At 40.0% G+C, this 24,203-nt stretch overlaps 1 protein-coding gene across 1 annotated transcript in view; it reads left to right on the forward strand.

The window, feature by feature from the left end:
- Nucleotides 1-23,556, forward strand: part of ST14 (ST14 transmembrane serine protease matriptase) — a 44,382-nt gene extending 20,826 nt beyond the window's left edge. The window contains exons 2-19 of the mRNA XM_072156728.1: nt 9,171-9,330; nt 9,447-9,574; nt 10,515-10,585; nt 10,947-11,095; nt 12,617-12,652; nt 12,809-13,049; nt 13,155-13,294; nt 13,387-13,484; nt 13,589-13,698; nt 14,071-14,201; nt 16,784-16,888; nt 17,074-17,184; nt 17,269-17,382; nt 17,784-17,912; nt 18,221-18,407; nt 18,490-18,767; nt 19,070-19,206; nt 19,813-23,556. Of these exons, the coding sequence (XP_072012829.1) occupies nt 9,171-9,330; nt 9,447-9,574; nt 10,515-10,585; nt 10,947-11,095; nt 12,617-12,652; nt 12,809-13,049; nt 13,155-13,294; nt 13,387-13,484; nt 13,589-13,698; nt 14,071-14,201; nt 16,784-16,888; nt 17,074-17,184; nt 17,269-17,382; nt 17,784-17,912; nt 18,221-18,407; nt 18,490-18,767; nt 19,070-19,206; nt 19,813-19,974 (2,487 nt within the window). The 3' untranslated portion in view covers nt 19,975-23,556. The remainder of the gene's footprint in view (nt 1-9,170; nt 9,331-9,446; nt 9,575-10,514; nt 10,586-10,946; nt 11,096-12,616; nt 12,653-12,808; nt 13,050-13,154; nt 13,295-13,386; nt 13,485-13,588; nt 13,699-14,070; nt 14,202-16,783; nt 16,889-17,073; nt 17,185-17,268; nt 17,383-17,783; nt 17,913-18,220; nt 18,408-18,489; nt 18,768-19,069; nt 19,207-19,812) is intronic.
- Nucleotides 23,557-24,203: the final 647 nt, after the last annotated feature.

Below are 24,203 nucleotides of genomic sequence, written 5' to 3' on the forward strand. Positions count from 1 at the left end.
TGTGGTAGCTGTATTTAGCACGGCGGACGCTTGGCTAGGGCGCTATCCGGTAAGACACAGGGCACAAGTTCTGGCCTTCTTACAAGTCCCAGGAACACAGAGCAGCAATGCTCTGCCCTGCTGGGGCTCTTCTATGCTGGGTCTGACCTAGTGTAGACCAGCCGCCTTTCCCAGCCCAACAAATGAATTGGGTGTAGAAGTTGCAATACCCAGCACTGTGCCAGGAATTGAGACCAAATTCCAGCTTGTATACCAATTGTACAAGCCGTGATAAATGTGGCCCACGTTCACCATTGTGCTCACTGCACCATGAGCGGGCGACCTAGACCTTGAAGGGGTTCAGAGGATGCAACTGGGCCCACAAGTTTTCATTTTCCCATATTAGAAGACTCCTACTATAAATTGTACATAATAGTCAGAGGGATCCTGGCACAGACTGTGTGCAGGGGCCTATCGGCTTCAAGTAACCCCACTTGGGGGCCATGGTCCAGCGGGAAATTGTGCAGCCATATAACTGGCCCCCAAGACCTTTTTGCATGTCTTTGGAGGTGATTTATTTATAGGTAAATCGGTGAAATTTTACATTAAGGGAATTCTAGAAAGGGTTGTGAGTTAAGTGGGGTGAAACTAGGTGACCTGTTCCTTTAATCTGCCACAGTACCAAAATTCTGAATGGGTTACCCTATTTATTGATGTCCTTGATACATTTAGTATTTTTAAAAGCATAAGGCATGTCATTCAGCATTCTGTACAAATGTACTGTAAACTCAACAGTCATTACATTCCTAAGATTTGTCAGTGGCTGAAGCTACACATAGAGCTGGTTTAGTCTAAGCTTACTTGTTTAGTTTACAAATGCATTCTGGCATAGTTCTGGCCCACATTGTCCATAACTCTGGGAACTGCTACATCTTGGGTTCTATAGCATCTACAATACGCGTTTTGGTATCAGAATAAAAATTATTATACCTTGGCAGACTCCCCACCACTGTGTTCATAAAATGCTATAAGGCCATGTGTTACCAACTGAAACAGGCTAGAACACAGCAAAAAACGGTTGTGTACATGAGGGTGATAGAAGAGAATCTCCTATTTCAAATAGTAATAGGCCCGTGGCTCTATATACAAAAGTACCTGTGATATAGGCAGTTAGACGTAGTATGGAATTGGATCGGCATCTAGGATTGTCCTACCCTATATCTCCAGTTCTGTTGTGCACAGAGCCATAATCCTGATGTGGTTTGATAGATAAAATTGTCTTTTGTAGGTCAGCTGCACATAAATGTACCCTGAAACGGGTTTATTTGCCCCATCCCACAGACTGCATACTTTGTACAGGACAGTATTTCTTGCATCATTCAGCATGATGCAAGGACTCTGTCCTGTGTGGTCCATGGGATGAATGCATCTAAATTAATGTTTCCCCCCCCCCCCCCTCTAGCCTCTGAGATGGACATATCTTGGGCAAACAGTTATGCTTTTTGCTAATTTTCACTTTACTTTGGAGATTTTCTTTCTTAGATAACAGAGGGAAACCTAGAAATCTGTCACATTTATCTTAGTAAATGTACCCTTTTTGTGTGCGCACACATATGCATGTGAGGGAGATTAAATTGTGTGCTCCTGGGATACTAGGAAACATTGTCAGCCACGAAATACTGCAGCACTCTGTGTGAGGGGAGTGTAAGGCATTATGTTAGTTGGGATCTATGCAACTGATCAAATGCTTTGTGTAAAGGTTTACCCGACCAATGTGACCAAGGAATAAAGCAGTTGCACATCGGTGGATTTGATGCTTGAAACTCGTAGCTTGTGCTGGCTGGAACGTCTTGCCAGAAGGCTGAGCAACTGTAGGACTGTACTTAGCATGTCAGCCTATGTTATATAATACAAGTTATGAAATGGAAGCCCGATTGTGAGAACTAGTGATTCAGCATATCAATCCTGTAACATTCTGCTTCGGGTAAACTACCCCACGAGACCTTTATGCATCAGTCTTTACATCCTGAGGGTGCGTCCACATTTTCAGTTTTTTTCAGATTCAGTTTTTGAAGCCAAAATCAGGTGTGCGTTATATTGGGTTGTGACAAAATAATTGAAAGGTGCTGCTCCTCCATTCCAGATTTGGGCATCAAAAACTGCATCCGAAAAACTCAACATGTGGATGCACCCTTAGAGTGACCAGCAGCTCTGTCCAACATGAGCCACCTGCTTTATAAAATGAAGGCTGGCAGGTACAGAGCAAGGAATGGATGTTGACCTGAGATCCAGCAGGCTGCTGTAAACTGCTGGAGGCCATGACACCAAATACGTATGAAAAATGTTTAGGTTCAGGTGTTTTTGCCGTTGTGGGCGCAGTTGCTGTGTAGGAGGGAGCTCAAACCAGAAGCAACCAGAGTCAGTGCTGCAAAACAAGTATGCAGTGACTATTAACACATTTCCGCATTCCTAAAGCCATCTTTTCTTTTACTTTTTACTGGACAAGTTTTGTTTTCAAAGGTGCCATTTTATGGCAGTATTAATATTTTACTATTGACTATGACAGTGATGGCGAACCTTTTAGAGACCGAGTGCCCAAACTTCAACAAAGACCCGCTTATTTATCGCAAAGTGCCAACACAGAAATTTAATTTGTGATTTATACTCCCTTCTGTGTCACAGTTTTCATTGATACCAGCACCTGAGGACACCAATAAAGCAGAAAATAGTCCCAGGTAGAGTTGTCACTTTAAAATAACTCTTTGCACAGCAAGTCCTGGGCTGTCTGGGACTGCAGGAGGATACCTGGAGTCATCTCTGGTGATGGCCTGAGTGCCCACAGAAAGGGCTCTGAGTGCCACCTCTGGCACCAGTGCCATAGGTTCGCCACCACTGGACTATGAAAACCCTTTTTTTGCTGTTGACTACAGTACCTAAGAGATTATCTGTCAGGGTAATACAATACACACCTATAACTAATGGCATGTGTGTGTGGTTTTTCTGTGCATGCTCCATAGATATGGTGGTGCCCAGTAATGACCCTGGCACCAGATTATTAACCTTGGCACAAGGGTACAGGGCACTGTTCTGTAATGTGTCCCCAGCCTATGGATGTCAACATAATTGTTTCCATTCACTGACTGCAATCTTATAAATTTAAAAGATTGAAAAATCAATGGGGAAGTTAACTGGGTTTCGGATAACCTAATGTTTTTATAAATTAATGTTATTGTGATGTTAAAAGGGGAAATGTGATACTCTACATGGGGGACCATAACTAAATATCATAGGGCAGTGGCACTCGGAGCATTTGTTTAACCTGGTCCTATTAACATAACGGAGGTTTCCTTAAGAATATGAGATCCTATTATTACAGCTGATCAGTTTCCAGCCCCACTGATCTGGGTTTGTGAGATGTTCCTCCCCTGTACATGCATTCCAGGTAGAGAGGGCTGGGCTGTGCCCTCTATGTGAAGCTGCTCTTCCAGTTCCCGTAGGCGAATATAACATTGTTGTGTAAATGCTGAGCAAGACAAAGAGCAGGAACTTAAACCTTACTATGCCAAACACTGATGGAAAGTCCCCCAGCAGCCACCTTGTGGTGCCACAGAATGAGCAGTCTCTATGGATTTGTACTATGCTCACAGCTTGCTACAATCCAAGGCTGTTATCTGCACTGATACTCCCTTCTCTTGATGGATTGTTAGGCCCCTTCTACACTTGAGTTTTTCACGCGCATGCTTTTGACGTGCAGGACTTGCATTGCACTCTGATCCATTCAATGGGTCTTTTCAGACTTGCATTTTTTTTTTTTTTTTTTAACGCGCATTTAAATCTCAGCATGCTCTACTTTTGCAAGTCTATGGAGATGCATCAAAAATGCATTGCACTGTGAGAAAAATGCAAGTGCAATGCGTTTTTCACGCATCAATTGCCATTGAAAAGATATAGTTCAGTCCTGAGTCCTTTTCACGCGCATTATCTGCACGTGAAAAACGCTTTGAAATTGCATTGAAAATGCACTTGAAAAACAGACACTGATTGAACTCTGATGCAAAATGTCAGTTTTTCACTGACCAAACCCTGATCAAACTCTGACGTGATCTGCAACGCAACTGTGGAAGGGGCCTTATAGTGTATGACAGAGGTTACATCCAAATTTTCAGCCAGTTGTCTAAAATGAAATATTCTCCTTTTTAAGGTCTCTGCTCACTTTGCATATACAATTGCATAGCATTACATAACAATATGTCTCCTTTATAGTTACAGATTACAATTAAACCTTGCTCCATCCTATTGATATACCTGGCACCATTTATTATTCCTAGGTTAGGAAGAAACTATAACTGATGGTCAGCATGTTTGCAGTTTTTAGACACATATTCCACATAGGCTCCATTATACATTAAACTTGATAACAGACTGTGCAGTGAGCTCCCCCTGTTGCTGACTGTAGGTGGTAGAATAGTATCAAGTCTATGCAGGGAATTGTGAGATGTGCATGATAACTATAACCCTACCTGCTCATAAATATGTGCTTTTTTTGGGCCACAAACAAAGTATCAGTGATCCATTGTTTATCGGCCTTGCGTCAGCAGCATGTCTGCTCACACCCAGATGACAACTAAAGGAGACTGTAGCAAACAGCCAGGAATAGGACCTGCTCCGATTCTTGTGGCCTAGGCTTTCGGCTCACACACGGGGTTGTGGAAACCACGCTCCTGTGTGCATGAGCCCTTAGAAATGAATGTGCCCCTGTGTAATCTGCTAGATCAGTGGACAAAACATTTCAATTATGAAATGCTGAATGTTTGATCTTTAAAAAGTTTTGGTGGTAAAATGTGAAACTATACAAAAGTATGTTCAGACGTGGCATGTAAGGTTTTTATTTTACAGAGAAAAAAAATCTGAGGAAAAACATTTTTGGAATTATTATGTGAATTCTCATATCTCCTTAAATAGGATGTCCAGTTTCTGTGCAACATTACACAATTCTCCCTTATACTTTCTGTATCAGTTTCTTCAAGTTTTCTTGTTTCTGTCATTCTATAAGAGGTTTCATTGCTTATTTCTGATGGCAAATAATAAATCCATGGTCATGCACTCGACCATTCATACAAACTTCCCCATAGCATTCTATTACACAGGTTCACAGTCACGTAGGTAATTGTTTGTCAAGCACATGTACACAGCCACTTGCAAGGAGCCTCGCAGAGTATTAGGAGCCATGCGCCTGTGTGACATCATATGACCATGGTAAGAAAGTGAACAATGAAGCTTGTTATAGTAGAAAAACAAGAAGACATCTAATCGACTGTAAGGAATTGAGACCAAATTACTTTTGATGTCACAAATAACAATAACATTTTATTTGTTTAAACTGGGCAAACCCTTTAACTTCTCAGAATAAAAAGAACAGAGATTCTAGTTAATAAAATTTGGAGCAGTAAATCTGCTGTGTTTAGATTTTATTGAATTTTCTTGGTCACAAGTTTTCTTTAAAGGAAATCTGCCATCAAAATCAAACATGGCTAAACCAGGGAAACTTATTCATAGTTCCAGGCACTGTGACTGACATGCACAAGCTCTGCACCGTGAACTTGTGTAATAGAATGCTACTGGGCAGCTCCTGTGCATGATGCCTGATACTCGTGAGACGTGCACCTGTGTGACAGCACATGACCATGGACTTATTATTATTAGCTATCGGAAATAAACACTGAAACCTCTGACAGCAAGAAGAGAACTAGAAGGGATTGGTACATAAAGTATAGGAGAATTGTATAATGTTTCAAAGAAACTAGACCTCCCCTTTAAGGAGATAATGGTCTTATCTGTTAGTCTCACCTCTGACTGTGTATACACAGAAAACTGCCCAATATTGTTAGTAATTTGGAGAATTAATTGTATAAAAAATGATATTCTATCTCTTTTCCCACAAGAAGTGTGCTCCAGCCTTATTACATGCTTTCTGCAATCTGCACTGCGTTTTCATTTCCATTTAATGTTGATTACCTAAATAGGTTGTGAGGCTGCAGTACTATTCATGTCCACTACATTACACAGAACTTTGGGCTTGCTTCTGGGGAACTGTGTGCCCTTTAAACAGCTGTTCAGTGGAGGTGTAGGGAGTCAGACCCTCAATTATAAAATTATTTGACTCCTCTGATTTCTGGGATGATGGTTTCCTGTAGTTATCTTGTAACCTGTAAGAAACCATCAGCTCTGATGTATTGGGCCTGAATACAAAAAATCTTGAAAATGGTGTTAAAGAGTACCTGTCACCCTGGAAAACCCACCACCAAATGTGCCCCCCATAATCCTCCCCAGCCCCTTTCTCCCTAGCCATTTTTATTTGAAATTTATGTGCAGTAAATTTTATTTCTTCAATTTTCTCTATAAGGAGTAATGTCTATAAATCTGCGTTGTGGTAGTATTATATCAGTCACTGAGCTGTCTGTAGTATCTTTTAGATACCAGTTCTGCCTCCTTCTTTTGCTTTTATCCCGCAGTCTCTGTAGAAACAATAACTTGTAAGTTTCCACATTTGTGAGTCTTGTCCTGAGGTTATTTCATCCTCTGACTTTCCTTAGTGACGCCTCTGCATGTATCAGGAGATGTTTATAACTTGCATTTTTGGTATTTCAAAGGGGATCTCATACAATAGTCACTTCGGTTAAAGAAAAAAAGTTAAAAAAAAAAAAATGGAAAACTCTGCTGCTGTTCTGATTTGCTATGAGCTGTGCCGTGCAGTTATTATCTCCTTGTATTTGGAGGTCTTCTACCAAGCGAGGCCCCTGTCTTATGGAACTTATTGTTACCTTATGTTGGTGGCTTATCACATTTAAGAAGAGAAAATTAATAATGTTGAAATTCGGAATACCGATCAGTGAAGAAAATGCCTGTATCATGGATTGAAGATCAGAAATTCAGTTATTACTGTTAAGATTGACTCCATTTTGGCTAAAAGTAGTTTAGTATGATGATGATGTCCTTTTTGTTTCCTGACATCTGCCACCATGGTTAAGTCGGGTAACCCCATTAACCGTTAGAGGGTCAGTATTTTCAGGGGTTTTACTCTCTTTGATTTCTTTTGTGTTTGTGTAAAATGGACAACGGCACCATCAATTTCTGCTAAGTAGACCGTTGTTCTCAGCCTCCAAACTCATATAGTTGGGTACATTTAACTTTAAATTGCTTTGGTTTTTGTAAGTTTCTATTAAATAAAAAAGTCTCATAAATCCACTCCAGCTCCCCTAGATTGTGTGAAGCAAATGCATTTTTTCCACAATGATGACTGCCAGCAGAGCAGAGACAATGGTCACAAGGAAACCTACCTAATGTTTAATGTGTATATACTCATGCTTGTATGGGTTCATATGGACATTGTTGCAGAGCCTCATGTCCTGTTATTTTTGTGTTTTCTGGTGAGACGTCTATAAACCTGCTTGTTGATGAAGTGCTGATGAATAGCAGGTAAGGGCGTGACTGAATGTAAGCCTGTCCTCCCCCCAGAAACTGCTTCTTCTGTGTCACTTCCAGGTGAAATGTTCAGTTTCTACGAGAGTCTGACTCGTGCTGTGTCACTGCTCCCTGTGGAAAATCTTAGGGCAGCTCAGTGAAGGGCTGTGAAGTTCCTTCAAAAAATCTGTTAAATCATTTCGGAGAAGAGAATAACAACTTGCTATTCATACTCTTTCTTGAGTTTATTGTTTATACAGAATAGTCTTTGTTATCCGGCTCTGTTGAATCTCTGTATATGTATGTGTGTGCACAGTTGGTCCACCAGGATATTCAGGAGAGCTGCTCTAGTTACATACACAATGCCACCTACCAGGTGGACTTGCTTTTCTTCATATACTTCCCTGGGAGTCATAAAAATGTCTATTTTACTTGCTTAACTGGTTAATAGTGAAAGGGGAATACTGGGCACAAGCATGGTCAGATGGCATTGGATGAACCTCCATTAGAGATGGAAGGTCCCAAAGGTGGAACCCACATCTGTCAAAAATTCATGTAATGTTTGTGCATTTTTGTGGGGGACAAAAATGATCAAAAATGACAAATTAAAAAAATGCTGGTGCAAAGTTAAATGGACTGTCTTGGGGCTCTTTCACATTGTTGTAAGCACTTCTGTTGCGCATCGGTGAAAAAACTGACAGTTCATCAGTTTCTTCTGCGGACTGATAGATTTCTATGGGCTTCTATGATACGTATTTGTGGAAAAAAAGGACATGTTTCATAATTTCATGATCAGTGAAAATACAAGCCAATGTGAAAACACCCTTTGAAATAAATTGCTTTGAGGTATCCATGGAAATCGCTGAACCACGGACGTGAATAACAAAGCCAATTTGAAAAAGCCCTCATACTGTGCCTGATTTATTAATGTGGCTAATGCAGAATGATAAGTCTGGTGTAGTATGACTGTCTAGTCACACTTTGCACCTCCTATTACTTGGCTTGGCTAAAGCCAGAAAAATGTACCAAAAGTCTGTACACCAACATTTTTGAGGCTGCAACCCTCTTATTGAGTGTCTAAAAACCTGTTAGAAAGTAAGAGTTCTTCTTACGAAGACTTTGCCAATTAAGGCTGTCTTGAAGGCATGTGCAGACTTTCAATCCTGCATCATCTCATTAGGCTTCCTGAAAGTCCTGCTTGATGTTAAGGGAGTTGCCTTACAAGGTATCTAAAAGATAAGTGGTTTTCCTTATCCCATGCTGGAAAAATTATTTGTTAGTGTATTTTGTCTTGCACTCCAGAAGATGGGCATCTTGGAATAGGTCCTATTCCTTAACATTTATGTAATAAATCCAAGAACTTATTTTGTCACAGTGAAGTTTGAAGTTCATGGATTCATTATGTATTGGAAAACGTATTTGCATATTTTTCTTAAAAACCTGTTGTGCGGTTTCTTGCTGCAAATTATGCCAGAATTCATAAACGGACTGACAAATCTGCTTGACCGGAGTATACTGCAGCATGTAATTATAGATCATTCCTGGATAAGTAATGTAAGGGCAAGGTGACTATTTCTGGGGGAGTTTTTTTCTGTATAACAATAAGTGGTGAAGGTAACCTCTTGGGCTGAGCCTTGGAAGCCTCATTACAGATGAATCAATCCATTTTATGCAGATATTTATTTGTAGATTCTCTCTATGAATTAATCCTTAATATTTTTTTCCTCCAGAGCTTCAATGGAATGGAGGAAATGGTGGAGTTTCTTCCTGCCTCCGACTCAAAAAAGATGGATAAAATGACGCTAAAGAAAAAACTTTTGATAGCCGCTCTACTTGTCACTGCAGCTCTTGTTTCAGTGGCTGTTGGCCTTTTAGTTTGGCACTTTGCATGTAAGTGAACCCATTTGCTATTTTATGGTTTCTACTATGTGTTGGTTTGCAATGGGCAAGAGGGCCAATTGGTGTAGGAAGCAGTTCCTTAATTTATTGTAATTATTTCTTTCCAGACCGGAATGCACCAGTACACAAAATCTATACAGGTTATTTGACACTTACAAATATCCCTTTTATGGACGCATATGAAAACCCATCTTCTCCAGAGTTTGCGGATATGTCTTCAAAAGTGACTGAAGTGGTGAGTGAGTTTATTGCAACATTGTGTTTCTACAGAATAAAGGAATACAATTATACAACAGTACATAGCACAAGCATACAGAATTACAAACAAGAAACAAATTAATATAAAACCTGTATACAATAGGCTCCAGGTCAGGCTTTCCCTATGGATTGAGCTTCTGGAAACAACCTGACCATAGGGAAAAAGGCATACAGGCAAACGCAATTCTAATCTTTAAACTACCATATATACTCGAGTATAAGCCAAGTTTTTCAGTACAAAAATTGTGTTGAAAAACCGTAACTCGGCTTATACTTGAGTCAATGAGAAAACCTCTGTACTCCCCTTTCTGACAACCCTCACAGGTCCTCTTCTGTCTTCAGCTCTGTCTTTGGCTCCCCATGTGGTCCCATCACACACACATGACGACATCTTAGTGCCATCTGCACACACTATGATGTCAGCAAGTGGCTGTCGTCATGATGTATGCAACAGGGCCGCGTGAGGAGACCGGATACGGAGCTGGGGATGAAGACAGAAGAGGACCTGCAGGGGCATCGGAAAGGTGAGTATATAGTTTTTTTGGATTTTTTTAGGCAGGGCATGGGGCTGCTGGCTAAAAAAAAAAAGAAAAAGGATCTTTAAAACGTTCCTCCCGTGTTTTAGAACTGCCTCGTCACAGATGTCTAGCCCACAGGTCCCAGCATTTTAATGGCATCTTTTTAAAGTGGGCGGTAGCCCCCTTTTATATAGGGGGCTACCTGCTGTCTTTATACTGGGTGTAGGCTGTGACCAATGCATTTCCCACCCTCGGCTTACTCGGGTCAATAGGTTTTCCCAGTTTTTTGTGTTTAAAATTAGGTGCCTCGGCTTCTACTCAAGCATATACGGTAATTTATTTCTATAAAAGTGTGAGGCTGATTTCCATCTAATATACAGTCTTTTGTCTCCTGTGTAGCTGCTGAATGCTTATAAAAGTGATCCTGCCATAGGACCTTTTGTTGTCAACTGTAACGTCACCGCATTCAGGTATGTGCTAGCAAACTAATAACTAAAAGAAGTTTAGAAAAAAATCCACAGCACCATGTTTATAGGAATGTCACACATGATCAGAACTGCAATAATGTGTCACTACTAGATGTGTATCACTCAGTATCTGAAAAAATGTAGACCTATTTTACACCATAATCCAAAAGGTAAAGTGTGATGTGAATTATAACACTTACTATGTTCAGAGTTCTAACCATGTTCCAGGCTCCTCAGTTATTGATCATTTCTGACTGAGAATGATGCCTTTTAATTTAACATAAGGCCTTTTGTTACCGGTGATTGGGACTTGTTATTTGTAAACACCAGTAATATCCTAAAACTTCATCTTCTCATCTCATAGTGAGGGCAGCGTCATCGCCTATTACACATCGGAGTTCAAAGTACCAAAATATCTGGAGGCCAAACTGGATAAAGGCATGTCTGACCTGAAGATAAAAACTGCAAATGTGCGCAGAATGACTCTGGCAGTGGATACTTTTGTGGCTTATCGTAAGTTGTTACCTCAAGTTTCTCTGGTAATATTTAGTATTAGTTATCATAAGTTACTTGAAAACCATTTTATCCAAATGAGAATGACTTCCACAAGTTAATAAAAGTCTTTTTTTATTGATTTTTTTTTTTTTTTATTTTTATTTTATTTTATAGTGCAGACAACAAACTTCAGTATAGCATACCTATGACCACGGTGTTTACATACAACTGCATACAGACATAATCTGTACATAAATGTGTATATAAATCCTTTTACCATATCATATTGCCTAAGGGTGAAAACTAAAATGCTGCCCCCCCCCCCTCCAAAAAAAGAAATACTAGCCCTGATCTCCTCCAATATTCAGCCCACTGAATTTACAAACACAACTTTAAAAAGCATCTAAAACCTGCTTAAAGTATGCTTACTGCACCATCAGTAAGAGAACTTCATTACGATTTCTCCCGTCCATGACAATCACTGTTGAATTCACCGCCAGATGTCTTCACCTCCATGCAGAATCTCTACACTGCACCCATAAAAATACAACAATCACTTACAATATGTCACCTGGATAACAACACTCTTTTCCGAAGTACTATATCCCAAACAACCCAATTTAATATACAGCCCCTAATAATTTAATAACTAATCACCCTAACTAATATATAAAACACCACCCAATATACAGAACCCTCCCCCTGTAATTAAAATCTGCACCCCTATAGTTGGAACCTCCCACTTTAATTATATAAAGTATCCTACAAGGCCATTGACACAAGTGGAGTTTTTGTTGCATTCCTGCTGTGATTTTAAATGCATTGAAAATGCATGCTTTTTTACACACACGTTTTACAAATGTTTACTTGCGTTTTTAAAAACGCAATGTTTGATGTCGGTTAATTGCATGCAGCTGTGTCTTTTGGAATTTGTAAAAATGCTGTGATCATTTCCCTTCTGTTTGTGCATGTAATCACGTGCGTATCAAAATACAGACCACAAACGGATCTGCTTTGAAAAATGCAATGAAAACACACCTCAAAAAACGCAGACAAAACAAATGCAGGGAAAAGCCACGAAGTTAAGACAGTTTAAACTAGAAGCCATTGAAAAATCCAAGGAAGCAAAAACGCAACAAAAAAGCCATGTGTCAGCGACCTAACAGCCCTCCCCATAAATGCACCCCTTTTATTTTAGATCTGACCCCCATATACAATCCACCCCAGTAAAGCTATAGACAGCAACCCATCAGCCCACCCCCTAGTTACATTTATATTCCTCCCCTCCACCCCCAGTTTAATTATATATGGTACTCATTTAAATACTTGGTACCCCAATTTTATCCCTAGTGAGTGATCCACTGTTTCGCGCCTCTTTCAGGGCTCCACAATTGCCGTATGAGGAGGAATTTTCATGCCGCCTTATGGCAGATGCGGCACTGACTACACTTGTATTTATCTAAATGATCTACAAACATGAAACTTTATGGGCATATTTCTTATAAATGCAGCTCATCTTTAGTTTTTCTCTTCTTCCAGCAACCGACCCACTGACGGCAAGAACACTTCGTGATGGTAAGTTATGCATTTTTGTTTTTTATAACTGTAATGTATCAATTTCATTTAATATATTTCATTTAAGAAGAGTTGTGACCGTTTAAAAAAATATTTGTTCAGTTTTACACTGCAAATTGTATTGTGACAATTTATTTTGTGTCCTATCCCCCGCAGACCGCTGCATGTCTTTTCTTCACGCCAGCCCGGGTGTTACCACTCAGTTCTTCACTCCTGGATTTCCCAATTTTCCCTATCCCCGTAATGCCAGGTGTCAATGGGCACTGCGGGCAGATGCTGGCCACATGATATTGCTTCATTTTAAAACTTTCAAGTTGGAGACCTGCAAGGCAAACCAAGGGGATTATGTGACAGTGTATGACACTTTGACTGCCATGGAGCCACGTGTTATGGTTAAGTGAGTATATGGGGAGAAGGGTGCCTGAGAGGATTGTCTATTATGCAGATTGTAGGGCTCACTGTTTGGGTGTTGTGATTTATGATTTTTTTTTTTTTTTTGCAGGTTATGTGGCAGTTACCCCCCATCCTACAACTTGACCTTTGTCTCGTCACAGAATGTCATGCTGGTCACTATGGTTTCAGACAATGTAGGAAGGCACCCTGGCTTCTTGGCGGAATTTACTCAGATACCAAAGACCACATGTAATTTATTCTGTCATAATTTTGTCATCAAGTGCAATCTGTATATTACATCTTGAAGGAGATAATTTATTAGTTTTTTGCTGTCATTCCAGTGTGTGGAGGAAACTTAAGAGATTCCAGTGGTTCGTTCAGTACACCTTTCTACCCAGCTCATTACCCACCCAACAGGCTGTGTATATGGGACATCCAGGTATATGCCAGATAATGCATTATAAACTCTCCCCCTATTCAGATTCCATTCACATAATTGGTGTCATGTTTTGTGGTGTTTTTATTGGTTTTTTTTTATTATAGGTTCCTGAAAATAAGCATGTGAAGGTTCGATTTCATATGTTCTACCTCTTGGAACCCTCAGTCCCCATCACAACCTGTCCCAATGACTATGTGGAAATTAATAAACAAAGGTAGGTTCTGTATTCTGAGACTTTGTACATTACATGGACCCAGCGCATGAAGCTTTGCAGAGGTGTCTGCAGTATGTTTCTCCTTATAGCAAATGCTCATTGTAAAGATAACTTTAGTTTAGTAAACTCCCAGTAGCTGCACTGAAATTTATATTCTAGTAAAGAGAAACATATTAAAATATTGTATAATATTGTTTCATATTATAACATCAGATACTGGGGTAAGGTGGGGGCAGGTTATCTATGTTGGCAAGATGTTGTGGCACACATATGTAGGTGTCGATTTATATGTAGGTTTTCCTGTGACCTGTACAGATTTGTTAAGTCAGTAATTCAATTAATTACCATTTTCCTGCATTCCACTTCCCACAGATACTGCGGGGAACGAGCTCCGTTTGTGGTGTCCAACAACAGCAGCAGAATGGTTGTGAAGTTCCGTTCTGACCCATCATACACAGACACTGGCTTCATGGCAGAATACTTATCCTATGAACCACAGAATCGTAAGTGCATGTATTTCTCTGGATTGTATCTTCTGGTAGGTAGATGTAGACTTTGTATGTGGTGTACAGTGGACATACATGGTATGTTTTTCATGATTGTCATTGCCTCCACTACTGTAACCCACACATATAAATTGTTTTTAGTCTTCCTTTGAATGTGTGCATTCATTGTCAAAAAATATATAGGAATGTCTGATTAACCCCTTGACGCTAACTCCACGTTAATTAACATGCTTTAGAGCTTGTCCTTGTGCCTGTAGCACGTCAATTAACGTAGAGGTCTTCCTGCACTAACAGCGCTTCCTTGCACTGATTCAGCCCTCCGTAGCAGAAGTTCTGAGAGAAGTCATCAGATGCGCTCTGAATAATGTGAATACCTTGATTAAGATTAAGCGGCTTTGCTTGACAGAGTGGTTTCAGGGCTTATGTATATGCTCTTGAAGGAGTTCCCAGCGATGCTTGGCACTTGTTGGGACTTTTGCCTTCACTCTGCAGTCCAGCTCACCCCAAACCATCTCAATTGGGTTCAGGTCTGGTGTCTGTTGAGGTCAGGTCATCTGGCGTAGCACCCCATCACTCTCCTTCTTGGTCAAATAGCCCTTGCACAGCCTGGAGGTGTATTTGGGGGTCATTGTCCTGTTGAAAAATAAATGATGGTCCAACTAGATGCAAACCGGATGGAATAGCATGCCGCTGCTAAATGCTCTGGTAACCATGCTGATTCAGTATACCTTTAATTTAGAATAAATCCCCAACAGTGTCACAAGCAAAGCACTCACACACCATTATACCTCATCTTCCATGCTTAACGGGGGGAACCAGGCATGTAGAGTCCATTCATTCACCTAAGCGTTGCACATGGACACGGGGGTTGGAACCAAAGATCTTAAATTTGACCAAAGCACAGATTTCCACTGTTCTTATGTCTATGTCTGCTTGTTGCCAGTCCTTAGCAGTGGTTTCCTAACAGCTATTTTACCATGAAGGCTGCTGCACACAGTCTCCTCTTAACAGTTGCTGTAGAGATGTGTCTGCTGCTAGAACTCTGTGTGGCATTGACCTGGTCTCTAATCTGAGCTGCTGTTAACCTGAGATTTCTGAGGCTGGTGACTCGGATGAACTTATCTTCCTCAGCAGAGGTGACTCTTGGTCTTCCTTTCTTGGGGCGGTCCTCATGTGAGCTAGTTTCTTTGAAGCGCTTGATGGTTTTTGCAACTGCACTTGGGGACACTTTCAAAGTTTTCTCAATTTTTTTGGACTGCTTGACCTTCATTTCTTAAAGTATTGATATGCAAGGGGTAGGAAGAAAAAAGGAAAACAGAGGACGGCGCCTCAGGTGATATCGTCAGATAACCGGCAGATGTAGTGAATTGATCAGGGGTGCTCACCTTGGCCGTTCTTGGTACCAAAGCATATAGGTAGAGAGTAGGTCCACATCCAAAGTGCGATGGTCCCAAAGTCCAGACTAGTAGTGTCTTTCAGAGGTAGGTATAGTGGTAGGGTAAGCAACTGGGCTGAGCAGCTCTCACAACTCCAAAAACCAGACTCCCAGGGGGCTGATAGTATCAAAGTATACAATGGCACAAGAAAAACCGGAGTGCACGTGGAGCGCTTACAGTGCCAATGCTCAAAAATCTATCCAAAATCCAAATTAATCTATAATCCTTTAGCAACAACGTTTTAATTTAAAACTTAAAAATACAAACTTGATTAAAAATTATGTATATAGACTATATACATAAATAGGTTTATATACATAATTTTTAATCATGTTTGTACTTTTAAGCTTTAAATTAAAACGTTGTTGCTAAAGGATTATAGCTTCATTGGTATTTTGGATCGATTTTTGGGTATTGGAACTGTAAGCGCTCCACGTGCACTCCGGTTTTTATTGTGCTATTGTATACTTTTAAAGCAATGATGGCCACTCATTTTTCTTAGCTGTTTTTTTTTTTCTAGCCATAATACAAATTCTAACAGTCTATTCAGTAGGAATATCACCTTTGTATCTATCTGACTTCTGTACCACACCACATGGTACCAACCCCATTTATAAGGCAAGAAATCCCACTTATTAAACCTGACAGGGCACCTGTGATGTGAAAACCTTTTTTGATGACTACCTCTTGAAGCTCATCAAGAGAATGCCAAGAGTGTACAAAGCAGTAATCAAAGCAATAAGTGGCTACTTTGAAGAACCTAGAATATCAGACTTATTTTCAGTAATTTCACACTTTTTAAGTATATAATTCCACATGTGTTAGTTCATAGTTTTGATGCCTTCAGTAAGAATCTACAATTTTTATAGTCATGAAAATACAGAAACTCTTTGAATGAGGTGTGTCCAAACTTTTGATTTGTACTGTATACATACATAAATGGAGTATTACGATAAATAAATATTGCAATAAGATATAGATACTCAAAATTAAGTATATGAAAAATGGATCTCATCCTTCATTTTTTTTCAATGTCTGTATGTAATGTTTTTCACATGGAAATCCTGAGTTACAGATGACTGGGGTGAGGTTTTGTCTTTCCTATTATACTCCATGTTTGACAGAATTTTCGTTGTTCTGCAGCTTGTCCTGACCAGTTCACCTGCAAGAGCGGCCGCTGCATAGACCTGACCCGAAAGTGCGATGGGTGGAATGACTGTGGTGATTCTAGTGATGAAGCATTGTGCAGTGAGTAATAGAAACCTATACTACTATTCAGTTGTAGCCAAACTTCATGTACAGTTGGGGTTGGGTAGTAGTGGTCTTTGCCTGTAGATAACCCGGGAAGCAGTATGCTATTTAGTTCAGTATCAGGGGCCTATCTAGCCGTATTTTGACACAATGTCCATTAATGTCTTCCTTGTCCTCTGCAGCATGCTCAGATCAGCAATTTCGTTGCAAGACCAGCCAGGTGTGCAAACCCAGGTTTTTCCTGTGTGACGGCGTGAATGACTGCGGAGATGGCACCGATGAACTGGACTGCAGTAAGTTTCCACACTTCTATAGTGGCGACATTTGCTGCTTATACGTGATCATCTGGATTCTAACACCTTTTTTATGTCTTTTAGAATGTCCAGACAAGTATCTTAAATGTAGAAATGGGAAATGTATACCACAAGAGCAGAAATGTGACAGAACTGATAACTGCGGTGATGGTACAGATGAGTCAGAATGTAATGATGGTAGGTGATCCCCCCAAACAATTTGTAAGTCTGAAACTCCAGGGAGAACTTTTTCAGGACATGGGGTAAAGAAGGCTCACTGGAAAAACGTATTGATGAATCTATCTAGTAGACTGGATGGAGAGGTGGTTTAACCGTGCACTGTACACTTTGTTTTCTGTTATTTTGGAGCCATGGCTAGTAGCTAGGGGCATCAACTTGCCAAACTGATTGTTCTAACGGCAATATATCCGGTCGCGCAGCCGAACTCGAACATAAGAGCCGGGACTGCTCATCTCTGTGCCTAATCAGTGTCTTCAGCTATCACTACACAGAAATGTCATTTCTTAGACCACCGATTGACTGCTGCACATCTGTGATTTATATGTTGTGTGCCACTATATGTTGATTTTTCTTTGCAGCTTTGGCAACGGCCTGCACAGAGAATACATTCAAATGTGATAGTGGGATATGCATCACCAAGCTGAACCCTGAGTGTGATGGTGTGAAGGACTGTGCTGATGGCTCAGATGAGAAAGAAATATCCTGCAGTAAGTCTACTCGCTCCCATGAATTAGAATTTTTAATGGGCTTGTCCTGGGTTCCATTACTATTTTTTGATGGCCTTGAGCGCTTTAAATCCAGTAAGGAATCAGTTGTTTTTTCTTGAAGCTGGTGGCATGTGACTTCTGTAGACACAATGTAAAATGCCTTTTGAAACCATTGTGCCATTTGAGTTACAATTGTTGCCACCTAGCTGCTGACTTTCAACACACAGACCTGTGCTTAGTGTCACATATCTGGGACTGCACTTGATGCAGTATAAAATAGCCTCACCCTCATTCATTCTCTCCCTCAGGTTGTGGGAAGCGTCCTTACAGCAGGAAAACCCGTATTGTGGGTGGTGTGAATGCCGACATTGGCGAGTTCCCCTGGCAGGTCAGTCTTCACACAAAGAAGGATGGGCATACCTGCGGAGCATCTCTGGTCTCTCCCACCATGCTGATCTCTGCTGCGCACTGCTTTCAGGATGCCCCTGGAATGAGGTACAGGACCCCTTTCTTTAGATTTGTAACATTCGTAGGAGATTTTTAACACCATCTCATCTGTGATAACCTGGTCTTCTAGGTATTCTGATGCCAGCCTATGGACAGCATATCTTGGACTGCATGACCAAGTAACACGTACCTCCAGCAAAGATGTTGTAGAACGCAAAATAAAGAAACTTGTGGCCCACCGAGGTTTTAACGGTTACACGTACGACAACGACATTGCCTACCTGGAACTAGAGAGTCCTGTCACTTTCACTGACTTTATCCAGCCCATATGTATCCCTGACAGCAGCCGTGTCTTTTCAGTCGGCAAATCTATATGGGTGACTGGCTGGGGGGCTCTAAGTGAAGGAGGTGAGAATTAATGGAATATGTAGTTTTGGTGGAGGTGTAGATCTATACATGTGTGGAAGTAATGCTAGCTTATACATATGACCCTACTTAATTAGTGGTATAGCCAGATGCATTTATATCCTGTCCATGCCCAGGTGTTTGCTGAAACACAATCCTTTTGCTTGGGAATAATTGATGGCACAGTAAAATGACAAATAATGTTGTCACAATAGTAAATGGGCAGCTATACGCCTCCCCCACCGATCCTATACATCTGAAGACTTTGAGGGTTAAAGTATTTATCTGCTGTATTTATCCTGCAGGTTCTGCAGCTCAAGTCCTGCAAAAGGCAGAAATCCGAATAATCAATCAAACTGAATGCAACAAGCTCCTTGATGACCAGCTCACTGCCCGCATGCTTTGTGCTGGATATGTTAGTGGTGGCATTGATGCCTGTCAGGTGAGCACAGATTCTGTTGAAAGTGTTTACTTAATGTTGTGGTTTTCTTTAATAGTCTGTCAGCCTGTCCCAGTTCTGATTGCTTGGGATATTGTATTTGTAATCTGTCGTTGGAGTCTAGTCCACCCATTCCCTTGGTTGCTCTCCTCTGCACCTGTTCCAGTTCTACTACGCTCAATACAGGGATCTCATCAAAGATCATTTTATACCCAGGCCTGTGACCAGGACAAGGTGCATCCTCTACGCCTAGAGGAGAGGCGATTCTCCCATCAACATAGACATAGGTTCTTCACTGTAAGAGCAGAGAGACTATGGAACTCTCTGCCGCAGGAGGTTGTTTAATTCATTGTTTAATTTTTATAGGTTGAACTTAATGGACCTGCGTCTTTTTCTAAACTTATATAATAAACGAAGGCCATAAATAGTTATTGCTGGCAAACCCATTTAACTGAACAATGTGGACAGGAAAGAGTAGCTTTATCTTGAGACTATTACTAAGCTTCAGATACTGGCTGAAAAGGCTGTACCATTATCTTGAATTCCATGAAATGGTGTGTGACTCCTATAGACACTGTCTGTTAAACGGGTATCTTCTCTTTCTTCTAGGGTGATTCTGGGGGTCCTCTGTCCAGTGTAGAGACTAATGGAAAGGTCTACCTGGCTGGTGTGGTCAGCTGGGGAGAAGGATGTGCTCGAAGGAACAAGCCAGGAGTCTATACAAAAGTGACGGCCATGAGAGACTGGATCAAACAGAACACAGGATTGTAAAGGCAACACTGGACCACAAACTTTTTTTTTTAAAGATATTAAATATATTTTTGGATTATTCTTAAATGGTTTTGAAGAGAATTTGACTTTGGATGCCTTTTGTAACTATGAACAATTCTCTAAAGGGGGGAAGGGGCTAGAAGCCCAGAGCCATTTGTTACTCTGCTCCCTTTTCTGCAACACCGGGCCGAGGTCAGACTCTTGTGTCGAACATTAATAATAAAGAATCTTGACAAGTCGGTGTCGCCCTGCTGGTGATGAGGGGGATATCGTGCCGCAAACACTCCAAAATGGCAGGTTATCCTGTTGGTTATGAAACATGCTGGATATTGGAGATGAGTTGTCTGTCCTGGAGCCTATGGACTGCGATGGGTGAAACATCCATCTATATATAAATATGGGTTTATATTTTGGAGAATGAATTCCTTTTTATTGGAGATTACAACATAAATCCTCAGCTCTGTGATGATGATTAAACTTCCAGGAAAACTTGTACCTCTCTTCCGTTAGAGCTTAATCCTGGCAGACCTGGTGGCCAGTGTGCATCAGCCACTGGCCTGTGAGCACAGACTTATTCTATTAACCTCTTCACCTCTGGGTTTTTAGCTGTTTTATTTTGTATGTGTTTTATTAACAATTTTAACTCCTTGATGTTTTTGCACTTGTCTAGTACTGTCTGTCTGATGGTTTTATATATTTTGTATGATTTACTTCTACCTTAAGCTGGGGACACGTGGTTTGTGTTTGACACCAAATTTCTGTAGCATTTTGAAACTGAATCAGTTGCAGCAACTTTTTTTAACTTTTTAAATTTTACTCTACTGTGATTTCTTTGCGGCTGGTTCTTCTTTCCACTTTTGCATTGCAAGAATATGCAGTAGTAATGGACATGCTGTACAATTTTTTTTTTTTTTTTTTTTCAATGCAATTTAAATTCCATCCACTATGCTTTTACGTTAAATCGCCTTGGATTAGCCACTGTCAGTTTAACCACAGAGATTTCAATCCGTGCAGTACCAGCCTTTCTATGTATTTTCATCTCCAGATCCTCAATCCAGAACAGATGTGGTTTATCTGGTGTACTCCTGTTGACCGTTACATTTCTGTTCTTGGAATCGTGAAGGTTTTTTTTTTTTTTTTGTTTAATAAATAAAAGTTGTTCCTAAAAAGTTGTGTTCATGTTACTCGTTCATAAGGAGTACAATAAACCCGAGTTGGAGATAGTTGGCTGTGACCAGTTAAGGGGTTAAACACTACACATGCCCTTATGGGAGGTGCTTTTTAAATAAAAAAAATTAATTACACATGCAGGATATCTGCCATGGAGTATGAATAGATTGTATGGAGTGGGCTCCTATCAGTGGTGTATGCAGAATCGTTTTATGTATATTTCCTATAGAGAGATGTTAAAGGGGTTGTACCATGCCTGCTGAAAAAATGAATGTAAAATAAAATGTTAAACAGCAAGGTTTTTTTTAATTCAATTAAAAGGCGCTGTAACTGCAAAGCTTATTTTGTTTCCTTATTCAGATAAATTTCTCATGGACAGTGAGGCCTTCCTTCCACATGTGCCGAAGGAACAGGGGAGGGGAAAAAGACTGTAAAGACTGATCACAAAGGGGCTAGGGTAGCTCAAAAAACTTTTCTGACGGTCTAGCCAATTTCCAAGAATTTTATTGGATCATATTTTCATAAATCCACAGTGCGATCCCAGCAATAACCAGCGCATTTCAAACTGATAAACCGTTCTTAATCCTAGTTTACTATGATGCACTCTTTTATGCAATATATACACCTGAGCTTAAACGCTCCTCTTACACAGCAGGGACGTAATTGTAGGTGCAATAAAACTGCATATGTGAATCAAGGCTTAAAACAGTAATTCTCAGACATCCTAAGTAAACACATACATAGAAAACATTTTGTGTTTAAATTTATACATTTGAGAATGAAACCTTCAATGTTCCTGGTAGCCAGGGCAACATCTGCGCCATATTCTCAGGTAACATGACCTAGTCATGTGACAGAATTGTTGGAAGTGATAGTAACTAAGGATGCTGCACCTGTAAGAGCAGCTGATGGATAAAAACTGTTTTCTGCAGAGAATCATCGTGACAGAAAACGAAAACAATAGCAAGATCATTGGATGGGAATCGTTGTATGAAAAAGCGCTTCAGTTACTATAAGGTTCCGGGACACCACTGGATCATAGAGGCAAGTATCTGAATAGACATATGTGAGACAAAATCAGAAAAGGATAATTATTAAAAGCATATGTGGATGTATGTGGAAAAACAAGAATATAATTTGCCAATATGGAGTATACTTCAGATACTGTTGGCTTACAATAGTTTGCAAAACGTATGTCAATAAGAGTATAAACATAGGAGGGAATAATAAGGAAAGGAAAACTTTAATGTGAATATTGATGACGACATGAACCAAACGTGAATATTATAAATCGATCGTAAAAGTGACTAATATTATGTGGTCACACACATTGTATTCTGTGTCAATCTTACTAATGGTACATGAATTCATTTTTAAAACTTAAACCCTTCGGATATCTGGTCTTAAGATTGAAGATCCAATGTGCTTCACGGTTTAATCATTTGGATCACATATCCCTCCCCTCATTGATTTGTCTACTTGGCAAAGGTTCATTGTTCGCAAAGATTCATTGTTCCTCTGATGGATATCCACAAATGTTTGGATGCTCCAGATATTCCCCAAGTATCTATTTTACTGATGTCATTAATATGTTACTTTAAATTTGCGACCTGTTTGGCCTATGTACATTAAATCAGTGTGTGCATACAATAACATAAATAACATTAGATGTATTGCAATTAATGTAGTTTTTTATTATAGAATATGTTTTGGTATGAGAACTATTCTGAAATGTATTAGTTTTGGCACATGCTAATAAGATCTTTTCTAAAATAGGGTCTGCTTTGAGTAAAGGGAGATGTTTGTATTTTATGTTAGACATCTCCTTATATTGTGTACCATACAAGACAAGTAATGTTGGTTTCTTCGGGTTGTCTACTGATTTAAGATCTTGAGTGATGATGTAGAACCATCTTTCTGTTCTACTATTTTCTTTGGTAGGTTAACAATGGGAAGAAAAATGGATGTATTCATTCATTTTGCCACTGAGAACACGATCCAAAAACCATATTTCAAATGGATGGCTATTCGATGTAAAACCCAAGTTAGTCATTATTGTTAAGATATTCTATAAAGAGGGGTATGGGTGGTCTCTCCCTTCTAGACAATCAAAATATTGTCTATGTACCTGCCTTACCACTCCAAATATCCAAAAAAAGAATTTGGATCTACAGAAATCACTTCCCATCATGACATGGTTACGTTCGCCAGTGAGGGAGAGCACTTCGCTGCTCTACTGACGCCTCTAATTTGTAGACCCTTTTTGTCAAACGTGAAGAAGTTATGTGTGGTTAAGTATCTAAATCTTCGTAGAATGTAAGCTCTTGCAAGCAGGGCCCTCGCTCCTATTGTTCCAATCTGTAATATTATATTTGCATATGTCCCCTATGCTTTGTAAAGCGCTACAGAATTTGATGGCTCTATATAAATAAAGATTATTATTATTTATTATTACAAACGTCTATGATAAATTCTTTCAGCTCTGATGTATAATAACTGAATTTGTCATGATTAAAATAAAGTGCCTTTATGGCTATGTCATGAGGTATCGATGTATAATGATATCACATCACAACTTAACCATGTGAATTCCTCATTCCATATGACATTTTGTGAAGAAGCCAGAACATTGTTTGTATCTTGTAGATAACCAGGTACCCAATGCACAAGGGGTTGAAGTAGGGAATCTAACCATCCACATAAAGTCTTCTTTAGAGACCCTATGCTAGATATAATGGGTCACATTGGTGGAGGTATCAACCCCTTGTGAACCTTGGGTAAAGCATGCTTGATGGGAGTTACTGGATCCTCAACTTTAATTTGATCCACTTGTGCTTTAGTTGGTACACTCATTGTAAAGCCCTCTTATAACAGTTTAGTCAGTGTCTCTTTAAAGCAACTAGTAGGGTTATTCGCTAAGTTGCTATAAGTTGAGGTGTCATTTACTAGTATTTGATCACAGTACATATTTCTATCCATCACAACTATTGACCCTCCCTTGTCTGCCATTTTTATGGTGACAACATCCCAACTTGACAGTTCATCATTTCTATCTCCAC

Source organism: Engystomops pustulosus, chromosome 6 (genome assembly GCF_040894005.1).
Source record: "Engystomops pustulosus chromosome 6, aEngPut4.maternal, whole genome shotgun sequence".
Classification (NCBI taxonomy): Eukaryota; Metazoa; Chordata; class Amphibia; order Anura; family Leptodactylidae; genus Engystomops; species Engystomops pustulosus.